Source organism: Scleropages formosus, chromosome 1 (genome assembly GCF_900964775.1).
Source record: "Scleropages formosus chromosome 1, fSclFor1.1, whole genome shotgun sequence".
Lineage (NCBI taxonomy): Eukaryota > Metazoa > Chordata > Actinopteri > Osteoglossiformes > Osteoglossidae > Scleropages > Scleropages formosus.
In genome coordinates this window covers 51,905,215-51,928,312 of record NC_041806.1, presented here as the reverse complement: position 1 = coordinate 51,928,312, position 23,098 = coordinate 51,905,215, and the positions used below count along the sequence as shown (strand labels likewise).

The 23,098-nt window shown below is 47.3% G+C and overlaps 1 protein-coding gene and 1 non-coding gene across 3 annotated transcripts in view; one reads left to right on the top strand and one right to left on the bottom strand.

Moving 5' to 3' along the window:
• Positions 1-407: 407 nt before the first annotated feature.
• On the top strand, positions 408-480 carry trnar-ucg (transfer RNA arginine (anticodon UCG)). The gene has a single exon. It is a non-coding gene; the product is annotated as a tRNA-Arg (tRNA).
• Positions 481-1,109: 629 nt separating this feature from the next.
• fgfrl1a (fibroblast growth factor receptor like 1a) overlaps positions 1,110-23,098 on the bottom strand; it is an 84,005-nt gene continuing 62,016 nt past the window's right edge. For both annotated transcript variants that reach the window (XM_029258695.1, XM_029258696.1), the window contains 4 exons: positions 8,242-8,328; positions 6,389-6,673; positions 4,247-4,600; positions 1,110-3,041 (listed from right to left, as the gene is read on the bottom strand). In XM_029258695.1, the coding sequence (XP_029114528.1) occupies positions 2,620-3,041; positions 4,247-4,600; positions 6,389-6,673; positions 8,242-8,328 (1,148 nt within the window). In that variant the 3' untranslated portion in view covers positions 1,110-2,619. The remainder of the gene's footprint in view (positions 3,042-4,246; positions 4,601-6,388; positions 6,674-8,241; positions 8,329-23,098) is intronic.

Below are 23,098 nucleotides of genomic sequence, written 5' to 3'. Positions count from 1 at the left end.
TAAATGAGTAAGTCATTATTAATAACTCAACAGTATAAGTAACTTTGTAGTAAAGCCCCAGAAAAATGGATACAGTAAATAATGAATATGATAAACACACACACCCTCTGAACCGCTTGTCCCATACAGGGTTGCGGGGAACTGGAGCCTACCCGGTAACACAGGGCGTAAGGCCGGAGGGGGAGGGGACACACCCAGGACAGGATGCCAGTCCATTGCAAGGCACCCCAAGCAGGACTCGAACCCCAGACCCACCGGAAAGCATGACCGCAGTCCAACCCACTGCACCACCGCACCCCCTTTATATGGTAAATAAATAGCTGTTTTTCTCTTCCGTGAATCAACAGCATCCCTGGGAGCAAATAGTCCTTGGCAGTGGACACAGAGGACCCCCAACTCTGAGCAGCAACCACATGGCCTAATGGATAAGGCGTCTGACTTCGGATCAGAAGATTGAGGGTTCGAGTCCCTCTGTGGTTGTTACTCTTTGTCTACCATATTAATTAAGTCTGATTCATTGGGGTGGCACACTCCTGTCTCACAGCACCTGGGTGGTGCGTGAGGACATGGGCCCCTCAGTTTGTGTAGAGTTTGCCTGTTCTCCCTGGGTCTGTGTGGGTTTTCTCCAGGTGCTCTGGTTTCCTCCCACAGTCCAAAGACATGCTGTTCAGGTTCCCCGTAGTGTGTGAGTGACAAAGAGAGTGTGCGTTTGTGTGTTCCACTGATGTACGGATGAGTGACCCGGTGTAAGTAGTGTATCTAGCAGTGTAAGACACTGTGGTGCATAAGGTGTGTGGGCTGATAACACTACGTAGAGTTTGTTGGAAGTTGCTGTAGATGAAAGTATCCGATAAATATGTAAAATTAACGCTTGCTTAAGAAATGAGGCGTGAGACAGTGAAGACACCCAAAAGTGACCTTGGAGTGAGGGGGGGTTACTCAGTATCTTCAGAAGTGGAAATCCTGAAATACCCACCCACCCCCATTTCTTATCTAGCACCTTCCTTCTCATCCAACGCAACCCCACGTTCTGAAAAGGAAAGGAGTTACAGAGCAGCAGCATGATGAGACACACAATCCCATGACAAAAAGGACTCAGTTTTCTCCTTTTAATGACACTGATAGAAAGATTAAAATGTTTCTGAATGAATAACTTTACAATAACATTTCCATCATAGAAAGAGGGCAGACTGTACAAGATTGTCCATACAAAGATTGCTAATATTTTATGTACTTTGAAAACACTGAATAAAGATATATCTCAATGACAACGTACTTAATATGTGCTACATAGCTTACCTGGAAACTATACGAACAAAACGGCATCGACTGTTTATATTTCGGATCAAAGTATGTATAGAAATGCCTGATTTGATGAAAAAATATTACATTATTTCTTGCTTAACAAAATAAATTAAATATACATGACTTCTGTGTAAAATCTATATAGAATTATGAAAATTTAATATTTTGTGGTTAAATTTGACTAGTCCATACAGGCATTACCAAAGTCCATTATTGCCCCAACGATAAATTTTGCAGTTATTTAATAAGATTTTTCCCGCCATTTCAGCAAGACCCCCGATGTGTTTTTAAAGCACTGGGGGGGGTCAAACATTTCAGTCCATTTAGCTTAGACACGTATCTTCACATGTAAACACAGGAGAACCGATGCTGGATCTGTGAGGATTTTCCATGTCTGCAGACCAACGCGGCGGAGCGTTAACCGCCCCGCACCCGTCCATCGGTCCCCAAAGCCAGCAGTGGCTCGGCAGTGGCTCGGCAGTGGCTCGGCAGCGCCGCAGCAGTCGAAGGCGACATGTGCAGTTTCCAACCGGCATCAATAGTGGTCAGGGTTATTTACGTATCCAAAAAACGACACACCCACGCTCACGCACACGACACACACGCACACACGCGTACGCGCGCGGAAAGGCCGGGCCACCTGAGTACACGAGAGCAAAAACGTGCCCTTTTCGCGGTTTTTCGACGCCAGCAAGCCCTCGCGGAAGAACAAGGGGACAAACGTGAAAGAGGAAGAGGGAGCGCGGAGAAAAAGTCCAGCTGGGAATTGGCGAGCGCCGCTGAGCTGCAGACACGCACCGTGACCTCCTTCCCCGCCCGCGTGCTGTGCGCAGCCGTTGAAAGCGCGTACGCCGGCACAGTGAAGTTTACCGCCGCCCGCCCAAGCGAGACGTAATTCCGACTCGCAATTCCCGTTATTATTCACTTGACTTGTATGTTCGAGTCGATCTTCGTCACAAGAAGCGAGGAGGCTACAGAGAGCTGTCCTTAAATGACCCCGGTGGCAGCGCCTCGTCGATGGCGCGTCCGCGGTAAACTACGCTAAGTGCTGATTAATTAAATGTTATTTAGCGGCCGAGACTTTTCAAATTCTGCTGCGACTATTAACACTCGCAGAGAGTCAGGCCGCCGACCCTTGAACATTTGACTCGGGGAACTCGAGGATGGGCCCGGCGCAGACGTCAGGGAGCCGTCGAAGGACCGTCCTCCCGTCCGTCGCGTGCGGTCGCGCGCGGTCGTCCGCCGTGATCGCGACCGTCCGGATCTCTGCCCTTGGCTGCGTGGAGACGGCGGGAGGCCTGCTGGACCTGCTCGCTAACACTGGTAGTGGATGTGCTGGTGTTGGTGCACCTTGCCGTCCACGTGCGAGTGGGTGTGCGTGTGGATGTCCGTGTAGATCTTGGGGTACGCTTTGGGTGCCAGGGAGGAGCCGCCCTGGGCGAGAAGCAGCTGCTGTTGCTGGGCCAGGTACTCGTCGTAGTTGACGGAACCCGCGCAGTCTTTGTCGGCGGGGGCCGGGCAAGGCCTGTCGCGGCCTGGCTGGCGGTGCGAGGACGGCGCCGACCCCGACTGCACGGTCACCGCGCTGCCCGCCGAGCAGTGCTTCTTGGACTGGCAGAGCCACAGCAGAATAGTGCCAAAGATGAAGACCACCCCTGCGGGGATGCCGATGATGACCGGCCACGGAAGGTGGTGGCCTGGCGGGACGGGGAGGGGCAACGTGGGCGGCTTAGGGTCTGCAAAACAGCGGAGGGAAACGCAACGGGTGTCAGAGTCCAAATACGGCGCATGGTCTTTAAGGATGCGCTGCAGTCTGTGGATATCTATCGATGCGATGCAATATCAATATGACAGGATATGACTGAATTGTATTATTTATATTACTCCATGAGTACGGATTTATGTGGCAGAGGCAGCTCCTCAACAGTGTCACCCCTCCCTGGACCTCACAAAGGAAAATGTCCCATCTAACAGGATGCACTCGATCCTTTTCCCCCTTCTACTTCTGGATTTAATAATTATGAATTACTAAATCGTATAATTGAGCAATTATATGTGTTGCCGGGTAGGCTCCGGTTCCCCGTGACCCCGTAAGGGACAAGCGGTTCTGAAAGTGTGTGTGTGTGTGTGTATATATATATATATAATTACAAAATTACTATATACAATATTTATAATGATATATATATTAATAGTATATATTTATATAGATAGTATAAGTTAGTAATATATATATAAATTTTTATATTATATATATATACAAATTTCAGATATACATTTCTGTGAAATATAAGAGCCATGTGCACATGACCAAACCTTGGGTGAATACATACTGGAATGATCGCGCAATTCAGCGCATCACAATATTTTTATTTCAAATCATTTTCATGAATTAAAAAAAAGAATCATCAAAACTAAGCAGAAAAAATTCACTTGAAGTTGAGATTTGAAGCAATTTTCAAGCAACTGTCAACTCCTAATGTAAAAATATTTGTTTGGAAATGCAGAATCGGAAAGAGCTGTCAGTCTTTGTAGCCCCTTCCTCATTAAGACGGTAATTTTCCTCCCTACCGGTAGGACATTTGGCAAAACGTAACAATTTGTAAAAAAAAAAAAAATTAATCAACATTTCAGGTGAGTTAGAAAGAAGCAACTCAAAATACACTGAACATTCTTTTCACAAAGAACTGGTAAGGGACCGTCATACACCCTACGGGCGATACATTGACGGGTCGGTCGAGTGACCGGACACCCTCACCCGAGAGCCGAACCACGCGAGGGTAAATGATAATTACTGGTTGTGCGCAGGTTTCACTGAGATGGAGCCCAGATGAAGGTGATTTGGAACCTTAACGCTACCGTACGAAGGAAACTATCAATTATCGATTAATTACGGCGTATTCATCAGCAGTGCGACAGCAGGGTCGAGAGCGTGGCCCACCTGGCAGCACGGTGAGGAAGGCGCTTCGGAAGCTGTAGCCCATGGTGTTGGCGCCCAGGCAGATGTACATGCCTGCGTCTTCCTCCTTGGCGCGCGTGATGAGCAGCTTGTTGAGGTAGGAGCCGTCGGGCCGCGACCACACCTCCCCGGTAGGCAGCACCACGAAGCGATGGTCGCCCACCTCGATGGTGGAGTTATACTTGTTTTCATCCCCCGGCTCCACGCGCTTCAGCCACTGGATGACGGGCTTCACGTCGCTGCGCACTTTGCACTGGAAGGAGGTGGTCCCTCCGTAGTCCACCGTAGTGTTGAGCGGGTGGGTGCCCGTCAGGATGGGTTTGGAGTTCGTCCGTTCTGCAGCGCCACCCAAACATGAAGACGAGCGGTCAACGACACGACAGGTCTCTCTCCTATTTCAACATCAAACCGAGCTTTCTGAGGAGACACCAGTGCGGGGATTAGTAATGGTGAAAATCGTTTTCTGCTCATGGGTGTAATGGAATTTACGCGTCTACGTGGATGTGAACGGACGGTACCTAACAACTACCTATAGACTGGTTTATAAGGGGATATAAATACACTCATTGCCCCGTTAATGTCAAAGTTAGGGAGCAAACTGCTGCTGGTAACCACACCTGTCTGCTGACCTCCTGACCAGGGACATGTCGATTCCCATGACTTATGCGGTTGGAAAATGGGAGCATACTGCTATTTTAGCATAAACATATCCTGTAGAAGTGTGGCGGCACAGCGGGTTTGGCTGGTTCCCGCTGTGTGGGGGGTCTGGGGTTTGAGTCCTGCTTGGGGTGCCTTGCGATGGACTGGCGTGCTGTCCGGGGTGTTTTCCCTCAGCCTTGTGCCCTGTGTTTCTGTGGGACAAGCGGTTAGTATTTTCTGTATTTTATTGTAAATAAAATCCAGAGGTTCCCATGTCCTGCTGTAGTGGCCTTGATTGAAGTACCCTGAACTGTCCCAGTAAAAATTACCCTGCTGCAATAATTTTGTAAATCCCTTCGGAGGAAAGCGTCAGCTAAATAAATAAATGTTGACAACATATTGCATATTAAAAATGAATCAAAAAATCGTGAATGCATTCGGTCGTACGTGTAAGCATTAGCAAAAAGACTCTCGTGGTCCCTAAAGCGAGTTAGAGAACATAGTCCGAAAACGGCACATCCAGTGATGATGCATTTCACAGCCTGCTGTATAAATTAGGAAATTGCTACAAGTCGCCTTGGACAAAGGCACCAGCTAAGTACAGATGTTCCTCGACTAACGACGGGGTTACGTTCCCATAAACCCATCGTAAGCGGAAAAATCGTAAGTCGAAAAAGTACACAGTACCGCACCTACCGAACATCATAGCTTAGCCTACCTTAAAAATGCTCAGAACACTTACCATAGCCTACAGCTGGGCAAATTTAAGCAGAAGACACACATGGACGTTTAGTAGACATGATGGGATGCGAAAACACAAAATAAAAAACGCTTTCAACACAGTGTCGGTTGTTTACGCTCGTTGGTGCGGTCGCTATGGAAACTGCGAACGTGGTTGAGCGGACGCTGCGGCTCGCTGCCATCGCCCAGCATTGGGAGAGAATATCGTACTGCATATCGCAAGCGCGGGAACAGATCGAAATTCAAATCTGAAGTACAGATTCTACCGAATGCGTATCGCTATCATATCATGGTAACTTCGAAAAATGGTAAGTCGAACCATCGTAAGCAGAGGAGCATCCGTACTGGATTACGCAAAGACTTTCTTTGTGTTCGTATGTGGTCTTTGTGGACGTTCCGTAGTCTACGGATGAAAATGGATTTATGCGGCAGAAGCAGCTCTTCAGCAGTGGCATCGCTCCCTGAGGGGTCTGGACTCGATAGAGGAAAATGTCACATCTCACAGGATGTATTTGATCCATTTCCCCGTTTCTGCTTCTGGATTTAGTATCAACATGTGTTTTCAAACTCTATGCAGCTGCACAATAACCAGGAGCAGATGGTCGACGGGAGGGATGAAGACTTCTCGAAGGAAGGAACGGCGGCCGGCTCCAGCACACGGCCCACGCGATCCCCCTCGCAAGACCGGCCGAACCACCCGACGTGAGGCACCGGCGCTGCACCCCGAGCGGAGAGCGTACTTACGGATAACCTCCACTTTGTAGGTGGCGTTGATCTCTCCGGCGCGGTTCGACACTCGGCACGTGTACTTGCCGCTGTGCTCGGGCGTCAGGTTCTTCAGACTTAGGGTCCACTTCTTCTTGCGGCCCTCGCCCACCTCCTGAGAGCTCAGCGGCCTGCTGTCCTTCAGCCAGGTGATGTCCGGCCGGGGGTACCCGCTGGCGGCGCACTTGAGCCGCACGGAACTGCCCACGGGCCGCGCGATGACCCGCTTGCGCATTTTCGCTGGCTGGGTGAAGCGGGGCCGCACTGCGGAACCACAGGAGCAGCCGAGGGAGGGCGATTTACTATAGTAATACCGCCGCGTTGGCACTTCACACACATCGATGACACATTTTCTTGAGAGGCTACCGGAGCCATTCTGACCTTTAATATAAAGATTTATTTGTTCCTCTTTGGTCCACCCTACTACCTACATATTTGTGTAGCTGCTCTGACATATGGATTTGACTCAAGAGGTGAAAGAAAAGTGAAGACTATATCTGGGGCGTAATGGTCGGACTTTTTTGGGGGTTTTTCCCATATTCTCAGACCGGGCTGTATGACCACCTTACAGTAACTTTCCATTATGCCCTTGTATGTACTGGCATTTCCCAGTATATAGGTCATAATGTAATGACCTGCATTACTGTGTTTAGGTGGGAAAATTTGCTTAATGTAAATAGTTGCATTGTGGGTAACTTGTAAATAACGTGTGCAACCAGCGGGGGCACTTCTGGGGGAAATGATGGGGTGACTCTGTCTGTGAGGGGGGGGGGGCTAAGCAGGTTGGGTTGAGGTGTAGGTCCTGGAGAAAATGGGGGTGGGACCATTATTTCCCTATGTGCTGGTATTCAATAAAATGTTTGATATGATTGCTGTCTCTATATCCTTCTTTGTTCCATCCAAGCCCATGGTGCTGCATGCCACAACAATAATGCTCACCTCTTTTACCTCTATTGATAAAGTTCAACAGAAGGTTTAAAGTTTTTTAAGAAAATGTCTATTTATTTTACATGTCATGACTATTATTATTATTATTTATCTACTTTTCATGTTGCATTTTTTAATCGTTATTGTTTTCTTGAATTTTGAGTAATTTCTTGTTTATGAAAGATTCAGGCATCACTGTAAGGAAATAAACTTTTTTTTTTATCGGCAGTAGGGTTCTGATAAACATATGAAAGCATGTGTAGATCCACCGGAGTACTACACTTAGTAAACAAACGCCCGTCACGCCACCGTTGTGTCAGTAAACAGCACGTCGTCACGGTGACGTACGATTATGAGAAATGTATCTATATATAAATGTATATATTTGGATAAAGTATCTACTACTTGGAGATCGGAGCTTAAAAAAGGCACAAGAGACTACAACAAGGTGAATATCACTTGATGACATTTTTAGAGCCCTGCTGATCGGCCAGCGCTCTAAAACAAGGCCCCCATTTCTAGGTGTGAAAAATGTACCGAAATAGCGCTGCGTTTGGCACGAGAGACCTCACGCCCCCCAGCTAAAGGCCACGAGGCAAACTGGGACGACCGTTTCCACAAAACGCCGCATTCTACCGACTCATAAGCTATCTGCAGTCTTCTAACAGTTTCTTTACATGTATTTATTTTATTAAAATGTATTATTATTACTTATTTAAATTTAACGTGGTCCTGGAAGAGCCGCTGTTGCTCTGTGAACACCGTGCTGGAGTTTCTCATTTTTAGCGCGCTCCTCTATGTAAATTTACACCCTTACGGCTTTGCCTGGTTTTATTATTATCAGTTGTTACTATTGTTACTATTAGTAATAACAGACAACATGCAAGGAATCTGGACTCACTTACCTAGTTTCCCTGAAAGGTCACCAGTGGTGTATATTGCGTCGCCACCATCCAGGACCCCCGCTCCTTCCCTGCCTGAGCTCGAGTCGTCTGTTGAGAAAGAGTTAGTTAGGTGGTCAGTTTCGTCTACAGCTAGTAAGGGTCAGTAGAAGAACCCTGTGCCGCATTTTCAATTTAGTTATTTACCTTTATTCATTTAGCACTGATTAGAAACACAGATATGATGGAGACAGACGGTGTGATTCGAGTTCATGGGGCAGTTAGGAGATCAGGAGAGAAGGAGATGAGTTTGAGATCCAACCTGAGTGTTAAGAGGGATTCAGCAGCTCTGAGGGACAGAGGGAGCTCATTCCACCACACTGGAGCTTAAACCTTTGGAATTTCAATTCTGGACCTCTGCTGCATTGTTAAATCACTGGCCTAAAGTGATATAGATTTACATACGTAAAATAATTTATTATCACAACGTAAGCAAAAATGTCAGCAGACTGTCAGCAGGTACCACTAGCTGACCAGTGGTGTCGGGCTCACGGAATAAGTAGGACCGTGCAGTGACCGTGCAGACGAGGAGGCGATGACCACACATGACCATCACTCCACTGCGATAACCTTCGTGCATGAAGGGGTCGAAAGACCAAAGAGACGGATCTTGCATTTAGTTGTATTCCTTCGCACAGCTACATTGTGGGGTGGAAGAGCAGCAGTAGAACAGCTCCTTGGGTTCCTCTGCTGGCTCCTGCATACTGACCCTGTTTGTATAACTCCTGCTGCACTTTCCAGTTTAAACTGGGATTCGGGACCGTCGTGCTCCCCATAAGGTTTTGGAGACGCCACGTTAATAACCGACAGAAACACATGCAATGGTGTCCGATGAAGGATGACGGCTTGCTCTGTCCTCTGTATGGCCTTTATAAGTAACAGCCACGACCGTAATGCTGCACTCATACGTCATAATGTGGACCAGTCCTGCACTCAAGGGCCTGGATACCTATCTTACCTTCCACGGATTGTATCTCGGCCTTACAGACAGATGGGTCTTTGGTACCGGTTTATTCTTCTCCCCTTCCATGCACTGGGAGTTTTTTGTTTTCCTCTCCTCAATTGCCAGCTGCCTCAACCTAAAAGTGAACTGTAACCGGTTCTATTCTACTGTATACTGCATCTCTGTATTATGTCCTGAACTTTGCTCTGTGTCACTCTGGTGACAAGAGCACTTTGTAAAAACAAACTCAATTGAGTTGAATTTTAATAGTCTGATTGATCATTAATTAGTTATTAATTTATTCATTTACATACTATTTGCAAATATTTATTCCAAAACAATTGTTGTTATTTGTTTGCTGAGTTATTTTGTTAAAGAATGTGCATGTCGATTTCTAGATTTGTTTGGAATAATAACTGGCACAGAATTGAAGTTGTCCAGCGGAGGGTCACGGTGGTCCAGAGCCTATCCTGGAAGCACGAGGCTTGGATACCATTTGGCGGTGGATACAATTTAGCCGACCACACTCCCACCTTGGTCCTTTATACATGTGGAGGCACTTAGACCGAAATCCAAGCTGAAGCACAACGCGAAGAAAACACGTCCGACATAAATAAGCGTCTCTGGCGCTGTTACGCCGCACGGCACAATGGGTTTCGGCCATCGTCCCAGTTTGATTTACCGAACGCCATCGGAGCTCTCATGTAGGACCACCCTCCGCTCCCGCTGCTCCGCTCCGCTGCATTCATCGTCCGCTGTCTACAGACTTATGGGCTGCGTTCAGGGAGCAGATGCTCCGCCGTGGAGCACGAACCACACCGAAAATATGACGAGTTCATTACCTGTGCAACGTATTTATAGTGAGCGGCATAAAAAGCGGTGCCATTAATAAAGTATCTATCTATCTATCTATCGTACAAATGAAAGATATGTGTGAATAGTCGTGTTCTACAGTCACTCAAAGTTAAATACTCACCAATCCCACCAAACGATGAAATGAGGGAAAGAGTGTTCAAGGGACTTTTTTGGAGTAAAAACAATGACAGCAGCAGGTGGGAAAGTGGACACCCCCACCCCCACCCCCACCCCCAAAGGACCCAAACTGCACTCCTACTGTGGAACCCTTAGCCTGAACTGATAGAGTAAAAATTACACTGCTCTATAAAAGGGTAACTCACTGCATGATACTTTGAAGAAAAAAAGGAGCTAAATAACTGCTCAAGAAAGTGAAAGGTGAGATAAAGCTGTGCCTCCGTGAGAGGAAAGAGTGACGGCTCACGGCGTCCTAGTGAGATGCGTCCTAAACACGGCCACCTGCGAGGACGTCCTGCTTAGCTTCAGCCTCCCGGTCCCGAGGAGCAGAAACCCCCGGGGGGAACTGGGTTTCGGCAGCAGCGGCCGGGGGGTAGAAACGGGTTTGTTTGCTCAAGCTGCGGCCATCTGCTTTGTGCTCCGCGTCCTCGATCGTAATTGGGGGGAAGGCCTTGCGCCGCGGGTCTGCCGGACTCGCTGGGGGGTTGGGGGGGGACTGCTCCGAATGTTTCCGAGTACCTGCACTTCGTCTCCCACCTCGCGAAGGTAACGTGTCCCTGAAAAACCCTTCGGGAGGTGACTTCTCATAAGTCAAGGACATAATTACCATTAATTTGCACAGAAAAAGAGCCCAAACTGCGACACCCATTTATGTTCAAATTTGCTATCACCAAATCCCGTTAAGATGAACACAATTGCTTTAGTTGCCATAAAACAAAAATAAAAAGGCATTTCCCTTCATTAATTGCTCTGTAATTCTGTATGACTGCCTCCCTGCACCCATTCAGCTGTTTCGTACCGTACACTTAACGAAAGTTCACAAACAAAAATCATATCTATATATCATACTGTATACATTAATTTAGCCCCAAAGGAAAAAAAAAAAAACAGTAACGAGAACAATACTGATAGGAAAAATCAATGAACCAATGAAAACAATGCAAATGCAATTTTCTGGATGGTCCAAACAGGGGCCATGATCTACTGCTACAGCTACTACCACTAATAATAATGATGATAATAATAATAATATCACTAAAAATATATCAATACAAAAGTAAATACTGTATTGAATAGTATTTACTTTTGTATTAATATTTTTTATTTTATTAAAATGTATATTATTATTATTATTATTATTATTATTATTACACACTAATGTATCTGAATTTTCCATGCCAGTCCCAAATTCAAGCTGACTCTACTGATACAACCGGAGATCTGCACTAGCATATCCATATATGAACTACATACAGTATCTACACCATATAATGTACTGTTATTCTACTTTAATTACTGCTTCATTAATCATTCATACTCGACCAGAGAAATGAGCTGCAATATTGTTCTGTTTTAAGAACCTGACCCACCACCCTCATTTGGGAACAGGCAGGACCATGTGGCCAGTAGGGGGCACTCTAACCTGTTGTGGCCCACGTGCAGGTCTGGAGGCACACACCAGAAGACACGGTGGGATTTTTGCACTCAGCTGTCACTTCTGCAGCCCTCAGTGAACGTCCAGTGAAACGAGGAGCAGTGGACATTCTTCTTACACAGAAGGCAAAGGGCTGAGTGCTGAGTTTTGCCAGAATCTGAGGGCTGAATGATCTTCTCCTGATAAGATGAGACTTTTTATCATAGCTTCATAGCAACTACTTGCTTCCATGGTGTCATGTGAGTTTATGGAGCAGTTAGGAGATCAGGAGAGAAGTGGCTCTGAAAGAGATGGATTAGATTCCCTTCCTGAATGTTGAGAGGGATTCAGCAGCTCTGAGGGGCTAGGGGAGCCACAACTAAGAACCTAGGGACTTTCAGCTTTGGACCCATGATGAGTGGCGCCACGAAGCGGCCAGAGGCGTAAGACCACAGCAGACTGAGGATACAAGTTACCAACAAGAATGACACCCACGAATTACTAATTACAGAAAAGCAACCCTCTGAGCCATACCCAGCACCTTCCATTTCCAAAGACCCCTTTTATTCCGAACTGAAAAGGAACGTGCTGAATGAGACTCCACGAAAAACAGGCGAAAAGCCAATTATGGAAAAATTAAGCGAAAATAATCAGTAAACACGTTACAAAAGGTAAAACCTGCCCTGCTGCGGTGTAAATGTACCGCGCCTCTTGTTTCCCGAACGTGAGCAGATGTCCAGGTCTTGTTGCGTGGGAGAGCGGGGGGGCACAATGAAATGCCCCCTATCTCACAAACAGATTCATTTCCCTAAAAGCCTCCGAATGGTGCAGCAACAAGGCGCACTGCAGAAAGAGAGTATGCCGGGCCCCACGAGACCCCCACCGGGACCCAACCCCCCCCCCCCGTTTAACGCCACAGCTGTTTTAATGTAACTCTAGCAAACATCAAGGGGAGGACAGAGCTTCACCAAATTAACATATCTCACATAGTGACCGCTCGGCGGCGCCTTTGAAACGGACACCCCCCGCCCTGCACTTTGAACTCGCTCGGGTTCTGCCCCCTCGTACTTTAAAATATAAAAGCTCCATAAAAGGAGCAAGGTTTGGGGTTTCTGTTGTGGGCAACGGAAAACGGTTTCTAGCTGCCCCGCCGGCCCCGCCGGCCCCGCCTGGCACCGGCCACATGCGGAGGTATCCACGCACGCAGGGTGCACGAATATAATATCGCGGCAGCGCTACCAGGAATCTCTCCCACCCCCACTGGCATGCTGGACAGGTGCACGGCGGCCGCCTGCTGGGGGTCCTCTGGCTCGGAGCGCAACAATGGCTCCCATAGATGGGGAAGCGCGCTCCGAGGAGGCCGCCGCTCGGCCTCTCCTCTTAATAGATGTCCCCTGACGCAGATGCGGCGTGGGAGTTGCGTCAGAACGGCGGCGCTCCACGCCTCCCCTCACTATTACGAGAAACATCTTTTAGCAAGGCAGGTCTCTCGGGTCGCTGCGGGCCGCCAGTCCCGGCTCTTGGCACGGCTCGCTGTTGGATGAATCTCCAAATTTGTTCACCTGCTTTGGCATTTATTCATTTAGCAGATGTTTTTCTGCACAACGATGTACAACTCAGAGTAAACAACAGCGCAACAGCAACAGGTGAAGAGCTACGGACACAGACAGGTGATGGTTGTATCAAAACCACAGTGCAGAGTAGCTGTATACGGTATAAATTGATAGGAAACACAGAGCTGATGGTGACAGACAACATGTGACAGTTTATGGAGCAGTAAGGAGACCAGGAGAGAAGCGGGTCTGAAAGAGATGGGTTCTCCTGCACCCTTCTTGAGTGTTGACAAGGATTCAGCAGCTCTGAGGGACAGAGGGAGTTTGTTGTACCACCACCTGACTTTGGATTTTGGACCCTTGCGAGTGGGACCACCAAGCAGGCAGAGGTGGAGGAGCTCAGTGCTCTTGCTGGGCTGTAGGGAAGGGTTAGGTCAGGTTTTTGGGGTGTAGATCCTTTGACCGTCTTGTAGGCCGTGAGCAGAGTGTTAAACTCAATGCAGGTAGATATAGGGAGCTAATGTAGATAGAGGAGGAGCGGAGATACGTGGGAACGCTGTGGAAGGTCAAACGCAACTCATACTGAGGTCTTCTGGATCAAGTGAAGAGGTTTGGTGGTGGAGGGTGGAAGACCAGGAGGGAAGGAGCGGCAATAGTCCACGCTTGGATCAGACACTGCTGTCAGCGTGTTTCACCACAACACACTGATTAGCCATTCTTGGGGAGAAACTGTTCGTCTCAAGACGAGGAAATCCATCCAAACATGTGTGGGGTCAGCAAAAAAAAGGAGTGAACTTTGTGTCAGGTGGTGTTCCATACCAAAGGACGATTCCCTCGCGTTCTCAGAAAAATGACCGAGATGCCCAGTGTTGGGCTATTTGAACGAAAACCAGATCCACAACCCTAACATCAAATACGTATGCATCTTGTTTTGCATTTTCCATTTAAGGAGCGGCATACAGTATAAGCCTTAATTTTCTTCATGTTCTTCAACCATCACCTTCTCTTTCTTCCTTGTATTGATGATCCATTAACTGCTCAGTAGAAGACCACTTATGCAAAGTCACACCACAGCATTAAAGCAAACAGCGAGGGCAGGCAACCCTCTGGCTTGAGAACCGTTTCGACCCTTCTTGGAATGCCGTCATACAGGTCCTGAACTGTGAGTGCTGAGTATTAAACAAAAAACAAAAAATGCTGGGTCTTTGAGAGGTGTAGATATCTGCTCCACAAAGTGTTTAGATGTTCTGCCTGTTCTGCCAGCTTCATCCTGCTGTTCATGAATCACACACAAACACACACGCTGTCTGAAGCCGCTTGTCCCAAGCAGGATCGTGGCAAGCCAGAGTCTAACCTGGCAACACAGGACACAGGTCACGGGGCCAAGGGGAGAGGGGACACACCCAGGATGGGATGCCAGTCCATCCCAAGGCACCCCAAGCAGGGCTCGAACCCCAGACCCACCACAGAGCAGGCCCTGGTCAAAACTCGTTGCGTTCCCCCCCGCTGTTCGTGAATCCATTCAGGAAACCATTCAACAGTACACTATGTTTTCATGTATAAACATCTGAGTTTACAAACGTTACATTTTTCAGAGGTTCAAACGTTTTCCCTGAATTTATTATTTTTTGTGGTATTTTATTCACTTTTGCACATTCAAAAATTTACTTCCCAACAAAAGTCACCTGAATTTCCACATCCAACCGTTAGATGGGAGTAAAACGAACCCAAACACAGCAGGAATATGAACAACCCTCGATTCAGGTTCCGTCCACAATATGACGAACGCTACAAATAAATCAGACAATTGGTAATAAACAGGAAGATGCAAACGTAATGTACAGGGTCTTATTTTTCAATGATCGTACTTTAATTTCAAAGTTGGTAAAAAGTAAAAATGACAGAAATAAAGGTCTCACAGCCCATGTTTTTACTTATTACAGCTACATCCGGGACTTTTACAGAAGCAACCTAATGAATAAATCAAGGTGCGTGTATAAATAAGAAAGCAAACCGAAAGCGACGAGATGCTGACAAACGTTTCAAGTTGTTTCAAGTTAATGCAGGATAACAGACTAAAAGTCCTTCGACTTGCGCTGGACCGTCTGGTCGTTTCAATATACGGTCAGTCGGGGTCCCTTCAAGTACAACAATGAATTATGTAACTTGATAATCCAGTCACATCCACTACAATGGGGATATGAGCCACCATGTGTAGCAGTCTGACCAAGGGAGAGCATGTCTTTAATCTGCTGGCAGACTTGAAATCCCTGGGGTTCGAGGCTACAAAAACATTCCGATTGGTGAGGACTCCAGTTTGCTTTAAATGTATTTCACATATGATCCGGTGGGCCGGATCAGCGCGCTGGAAAAGCTGCCTTCCTCACTAAAACCCGGAGAGAAAAACGGGAAAAGAAACCCTTCCGCCCCGCTGATACCAACTATCATTTTCACATGTAGCACGGGACGACCAACCTTTGCCTGATACCACAGGCGCCACGAGGCATTTCAGTGTTTGTTCAGCCAATGACAGAGTTCAAACAAAGCCACACACGCGGTCGGAGGTAGGACACGACGGCAGCTTCATGACAAATTAGATCTGTTTAAAGAAAAATTAGTTAAAACACCATAAAAGGCTGTACAGTATGTGCACAATTCGAGTAAGAGAGTCTAATATACTGTAGGACGGTGACTTTTCCTCTTTCACCGCGGTGACTTACACTGCTAGATACACTACTTACAACGGGTCACTCATCCATACATCAGTGGAACACACACACTATGGGTGAACCAGAACAGCATGTCTTTGGACTGTGGGAGGAAACCAGAGCACCCGGAGGAAAGCCACGCAGACAACATGCAAACTCCACAAAGGCTGAACGGGGATCGAACCCGTGTCCTCTCGCACCACCCAGGCGCTGTGAGACAGCAGCGCTAAAATACACACCAGTGCACGTTGGGTAATGTAAAAAGCCGGCTTTGCGGTTCGGACGAACACATGTAACCCCACCCCGACAACAAACCCTAATCTCAAGTCGCATTCTTCACGCGATTACACAATTTACACAACAGTGTGTACGAACAGGGAAATAACAGAGTAATGGCTAACTTACAATGTTTGTACAAAGACCACTTAAAACACACAACTTCCTGCTCTACATGCCGCTCTAAAGAAAAATCACTGCAAGCGGTTTCCCCGGTTTCTTGTATAACAGTTTCCCCACTTCGTTAATGTAACCATTACTACCTTTATTCTGCTTGGCCAACAAGACACGTCTCAGTTGTCTTTGTGCTTCATCCATCAACATGTTCTAACCCAATATGAAGGCACGTTTATGATGAAGTAAGAATAATTTAGCGGCGGGAAAACAAAAGTCTCACGATTGATAGTTTTGTCTTTATATTGATCAAAGCTCCTGGGCTGCGGCACGACGTCTTGGTCCAGCGTCGGATGAAAAAACGCAACATTACCTAACAGTTTCCCGGGAACGAAGAATCGAACCAACGGGCAAGTTCTGCACAACTTCAAACGGGGCCATTTCAAGAAGGTTGCATTGTCTCCTCAGATATGTCCACGCTAATTGGTTTGCCCGTTCTCCTGACCCACCCCATCTCTCTCCCCCAGCCTGTTCTCTTTCCCTCCTTTGGAGCTTTCGCCATAAGAGGTCCACATAATGAACCAGCAGCCCCACAAAAGGCGACACGTAGAAGAGAGAGGGGGGGAAACCCTGTAATGAGAAAAGATTCGTCCACTTCGCAACCCGGTGGCCAAAGAGAAGCAGCCGAGGAGATCTTTACGGGGGGAAGGGAATGGAAAGAAGCCGGGTAGGCGCTGGTGTCCGCTACCTTCTCGGCCGACAATGGCGAACAAGCTTAATCCACCGCAGCACTTAATGAGCTACAAGATTTCTTTTCATGCAAACAAAAGTCCCCTCCCCTCTTACCCCTCTAATCCCAGTCAAATGCCCCTGCACCATTCAGGCTGCTAAAACCTCCATCGTGGGCCTCTGGCCGCTCCCGTCGCCACAGATCTCAAGAGTTCAGGGGTTCAGTTTGCTTAGGGGCCTTACGAAGCCTCTGCTCCCCTGCTGCTGCCAAACAGAATGTTGAACATTTACATTTTTACACTTATTCATTTTGCACATGTATACTGTTCAATGTACGCTGGTTCATATGGTGGAATGTGACAAACTGGCCGTAGTCAAGAATCACGTGTCTGAATCCAAATGTCCCTCTCTGCTGATGCGACACTCTTCGTATTGTTCTTGGAGATGTACGTCGCTTCGGAGAGAAGCGGCTGCTAAATGAATAAATACAAACGTAAATGCGGATGCAGATGCTTTTTTCAAACGTGGCATCATAAACGCATGAAGAGTTGTAGCTGACAGAGAGTTGACGGAGACACGTGATCGTTGAAGCACAGCCAGCGTGTCTGATACCGGTTTCTGCCGGCACGCATTACACAAGAAGCTGTACATACAACTGATAGGAAGAAAAGAGGTGACGCTGTGTGATGTGAGTTTATGGAGCAGTTAGGAAATCAGGAGAGAAGTTGAAGAGGAGATGTGTTCCGAGACTCTTCTCGAATATTGGAAGGGACTCAGCAGCTGTGAGGGACAGAGGGAGCTCATTGCACCACATTGGAAGCAAAACTGAGAACTGACAGACTTTTGATTTTGGACCCTTGTGAGTGAGACCACCAGGTGCCTGGAGGAGGAACTCGGTGCTCTTGCTGAGCCGGAGGAAGCGATCAGGTCCTATCGGTACCAGGGTACAGATCCTTTGACCGTTGTGTAGACCGTAACCAGAGTGTTGAAGCTGAACAGCTGTGCAGCTATTAAAGGGTCACCTGAGGAATTTTCACCTGTTCTCTCCGTACAAATTCTCCGCAAGGTCTCTCGGCAACGCACACTACCAATAATCTGCCAACTTGGGTTTCAAACCTCTGACACGATGGTACGTCAAAGCAAGAAGACACGATACGAGCGATTTCGTAAAACAGGCGTAGAAGGAGACAGGAGAAGACGAGACCACATCTGCTTGGCTGCCATCCAGATACAGACTAAGAGCTAAAAGCCACAAGCCATCCGTGAGGCAACATGCGGCCCATGGAAATCGGTGAGAGCGAAAACAGGTTCACACTGGCCACAAAACCTCGAGGAAGCGGCGGTAAGCCCTCGGCTTTACGGCTCTCAGTTCAGCGCCGTTTGCCGTCTGCTCGTTTCTTTCTGCACCCGCACAACAAATCTGCACTCACAGAAGCAGTTAGAGATTTTTTTCTAATGATCTCAGCTGCTTTGTCAAGTCCTCGCTGTCCCCGGATGCTAAGGCTCAACGGAGAATTGACGTCAACGGTAAATTGTCTTAAAGAGGACGTTTGTCGGTTGACCCAAGCAGGGGACCGAGACCATGGTAAACCACCTGGTGATGCACTTAAGAGTACAAATAGGTGCGACAAAGGTACTGAAGGCAGAGACACCAGGACCAAAGACAAAGCAATGAAACTCTATGGAAAAGACGGAACCCAACGTCCTGAAGGTGGAGGCGCGAATATAGGAAAAATGACCCGTAAATCTACAGCAATGAAACAGAACGGTTGAAACAGAAATTTACTGGAGTATAATACAAAATGTGCTTTAGCGCTGTCTTACATCTATTTATTTAGTCTCCAAAGTCACGTTTCTCCAAAGCGACTTACAACGTTACGGTCCCTGCAATTATTTACCCATTTATAGAGCTGGGTAATTTTCCTGGAGCAATTTAGGGTAAGCACCTTGCTCAAGGGGGTGTAGTGGTGCAGCGGGTTTGACCAGTGCCTTGCCGTTTGAGTCCTGCTTGGGGTCTGGGGGGGGGTCCGTGTGCCTCCCTGACATGCGGAAAAGGACCTGGCAACCCATTTCCGTTCCTCCCTTGCCTTGAGAACCACGCGGGGGGTCGCTATGGGTCAGGTGTCACTCGGTGGAAGTGATGACGAGCTTGCTTAGGAGTAAAAGAGCTGAAGGTGGGATTCAAACCAGCAACGCTTGGGTCAATTTTTCAACCAGCTCCCATACAGATGTGCAATAGCATGTTCGACATTGACTGTTATGTCAAACTGAAGATCTTGCTGTATAAAAGACACAGTAAGAGATCTATGAGGTTGGACTCACGGTGCTGCTCATGTTCCAGGCTCATAGCACTGATTTAACTGACTTGTTCAGGTGGTCCTCAAGATTTACAATATACCAGAGTGCTGTTGTCCAAAATGAAACGTCCTTGCTGGACACTGTAGAGTCTCTCATTCTGTCATCCAACGAGTTTGAAGGAATCCCTTCGAAGGTCGAATAAAACATTGAAAAAGTCAAATTCTGGGTTTTAACGTTAAGCACATATGTGGGCTCATCGACAGATAATTCGATATAGTTAATAATGACACAGGTAAAACGATACCGTCTTATTTCCGCACAGCCGTGTTTCTGAGGCTAAATATGACACCAGCCAACAGATTAAGTGCCTAAATTGACCTGGTCTTGTGGTTTTTACCCAGGAAACTTTAGAGCGGCTGAATCGGCGAAAGAATTACCTGCGTTTTCAGGAAGGAACAGCCTTTAAATATGATTAGAAGTGACACGATAAAACCGTGAATTAAAGGAGGGAAAAAGCCATTGGAAATGTCACTCCACTCAGAGTAACTCTGAGTCAATATTTCAACATCAGGAGGAATTTTACAGGGCGGCTCGGAAGCGTGTGAACTCTGCCGGGATGGTCATTATTCTTGTATAAAACATTAAAATAAACGTTTAAAACGTAAATCTTAGACCCTAAAATAAACTTATCAGTTGAATAAATGACAATGATTTACACATTTACATTTACATTTTCATTTATCAGACACTTTATCCAAAGCGACGAACATCTCGTAGAAAATACAAGGTGTTCGTTACATGAGCAGGAAGAGACACTTAGATGTGTGATTCTTAAGTGCAGTTAGTTTGTTTCTTTCCACCGTATGAACCAACGTTCATAACACGAGTCGCTGCATTAAAATTTATCCGAATATCAACGATTCCTGATCACCTTCCCAGTAATCTTTTTTTTTTTTTTTTTTGTGATACATATAAACATTTACGTTACATTATAGGAGCAGCTGTAAAGGTTTATCCGGCATCATCTTAAAGTTAAAGTGCATGAACATTTACACCTTACATGAACTTAAGAGATGATGGGTGAAGTGAGTCTGGAAGAGGTGGTTTCCAGACCCTTTTTAAATGTGGACAGAGATTCAGCAGTTCTGAGTGAGAGGGGGAGGTCGTTCCACCACAACGGAGCCAGAACAGAGAACCTTTGTGCTTTACTTTTTGTTACACCACTGATTCTACTTACCTGCTTGGTTTAACCAGTGTAACTTGGGTTCACCTGCACTACTTGTGTGTTTCTACTACGCGCACGATTTCCTCCATAGTAACATACGGAATTGGTCATTACACACCTATTCCGTCACATGATCGTGACTGCATCGCATCAAATAACCGTTTTGCGGTAAAACTAAGGGACACAAGGGTTCACATGCTTTCAAGCAGCACCATGAGTTCAACCTCACAGGTCTCTGATTGTGTCTTTTCTACAGCGAAATGTTCAGTTTGATATAATAGTCGATACTGAACACTGTATGCAAACGTTTTAATGAGTGGACAATATTGAAAATATCTGCAGGTCTATATGAAAGGGTCATACTTGTATGTAATGCTGCTCATTGCACTGTAAGTTCAAGAGTTTTCATAATTCATAACATTTTACTATTAGACTATTTTGAGGTCTATATGATGCCGTGAGGGCACGGTGGTGCAGTGGGTTGGACTGGGTCCCGCTCTCTGGTGGGTCTGGAGTTTGAGTCCCGCTTGGGGTGCCTTGCGACGGACTGGCATCCCGCCGTCCGGGGTGTCCCCCCCTCCCCCTCCAGCCTTTCGCCCTGTGTTGCCAGGTTAGGCTCCGGCTCCCCGCGACCCCCAATGGGACAAGCGGTTTTAGATGATATGTGATGTGATGATGACATGGTACTTTCATATGTCAAACATTCCCGCTCCTGCTTGGGTCGAGTCCTTGTTCTTCCTCCTGAAGGACACACCAGACAAACTCTGACAGAGTTGCTGGAAATATTGAACAGAAATAGAGCGAATGAATAATTCCCCGTGAATAAACCAATGTAAATGTGCGTCAAGATGGAGACACAACTGTTTTTGAGGGACTCGGTGGAATGTGGACTAGTCCAACCCAGCAGGCTGTTCGTCCCTTGTGTCTCCTGTCTGTCCTCCATTTGTCCTGATGCCCGCACCCGTCCGACGTCCAGCGTCCGGTCCGGCGTCCCACCCGTCCCACATCCCATCCCGTCCCGTCCCGTCCCGTCCCGCGGCACTTTCTCACAGGGCTCTTGACAGGCGCATCAACGGCCCGGCACAATGGACCTCAGCCGCCTTTGTCTCCCCTTTCTGCCCTCATTCCTCCTCCGGCCCGTTCAGAGTGTGAAGCGGAGCGGAACCGCCGCACAGCGTCCGAGACGCAACCCAGCCGCGCTCCTCGTCGCCGCTCTTTCGAGGACAGCCAAGCGTGTGATGTAATCCCAGGCCGGACCCGAACCTCGCAGCGCCGCCCGTTTCTTCTTTTTGTTTTAGTAACTGGTGGCGAAAGCCGTCGTCCCGACGGGTTTATTTAGATAGCGGCTCATTTATGGGTCCTCACTTCCCGACATTCGCATTTATTCACTCAGCAACCCTTGTCTCCACAGTGCCAAATGGGGACTGTTAACTATGGAAACCCCTCGACTTACGCAAATTGACAGTTCTTCAATCCCTTACGTAGGTCGAAAGTTACGTATGTCGGATTCCCCCTCCTCCACCACCATTCAGCATAATAACATTAATAATTGTTCCATCTCAGTTATTGCACCTTGACGTTTCTTCGTTATTATCGTTGTTTTCATGCTTGCTGTTCCTTTCACTGCTCCTTTATACGTTCAGCATCCTTCACCATCGTATTTATAGTCGATACGGCTAAACCTGATTCCCGCGCTATAGACCATAATCTTTGTCCACCTTCATACTTCCTTATTATTTTCAATTTCATCTCCAAATCGATTGCTGGACGCTCGCGAGACGCTTCTCGCTTTCCTTCAAGTGCACGTTTACCACCAGGCATCGTGAATCACGAAAAGGGTAAAAAATATAGGAAAAAAAGGAGTACGCTAACGCGAGGAGATGTGTTCGCAGCTCGAAACACGTGAGAACTGGCAAGATGGAGCTTCCAGCCTCGTCTGGTTACGCCGAGTTGCGTTTAACGTATTTCAGATGTTTTGCGTAAAAAAAAAAGCGCTGTCCGTAAATAATGTGTCTGCCGGGAATTTTTTATGTAAATCTGGATTTTACATAAGTTACCTAAGTAGAGGAGTGTCTCTACTATTTATGCGGCACCTTTATTCGGGGTGGACTACAGTGCTGGATACACAACAGTAAAGTAACTACAGCCATTGGCACATCTATCCAGCAGAGAGGTGCAACACACACACACACACAATATGATCAAGTTGGAGTCACCAGCTCGCCTGAAATCTCTTTGGACTGTGAGAGGGAACCAGAGCACAGGGACAAAACCCACATTAACACGGGGAGGACGTGCGAACTCCTCGCCGACCGAGCCGGATTCAAACCCGAGTCCAAATGCGCAGCCCAAGCGCGGTGAGGCGCCGGCACCATCGATCCCGCAGAGCAACCCCAGGCCTCACCTGGCAAAAGCGGCACCGTAAACTGCCTCAAAAGCGACTTACGGTGTTGGGCTACACTGATTTACCCATTTATACAACACGGTCATTTTTACTGCACCAATTCAGGGTAAGTACCATGATCGGAG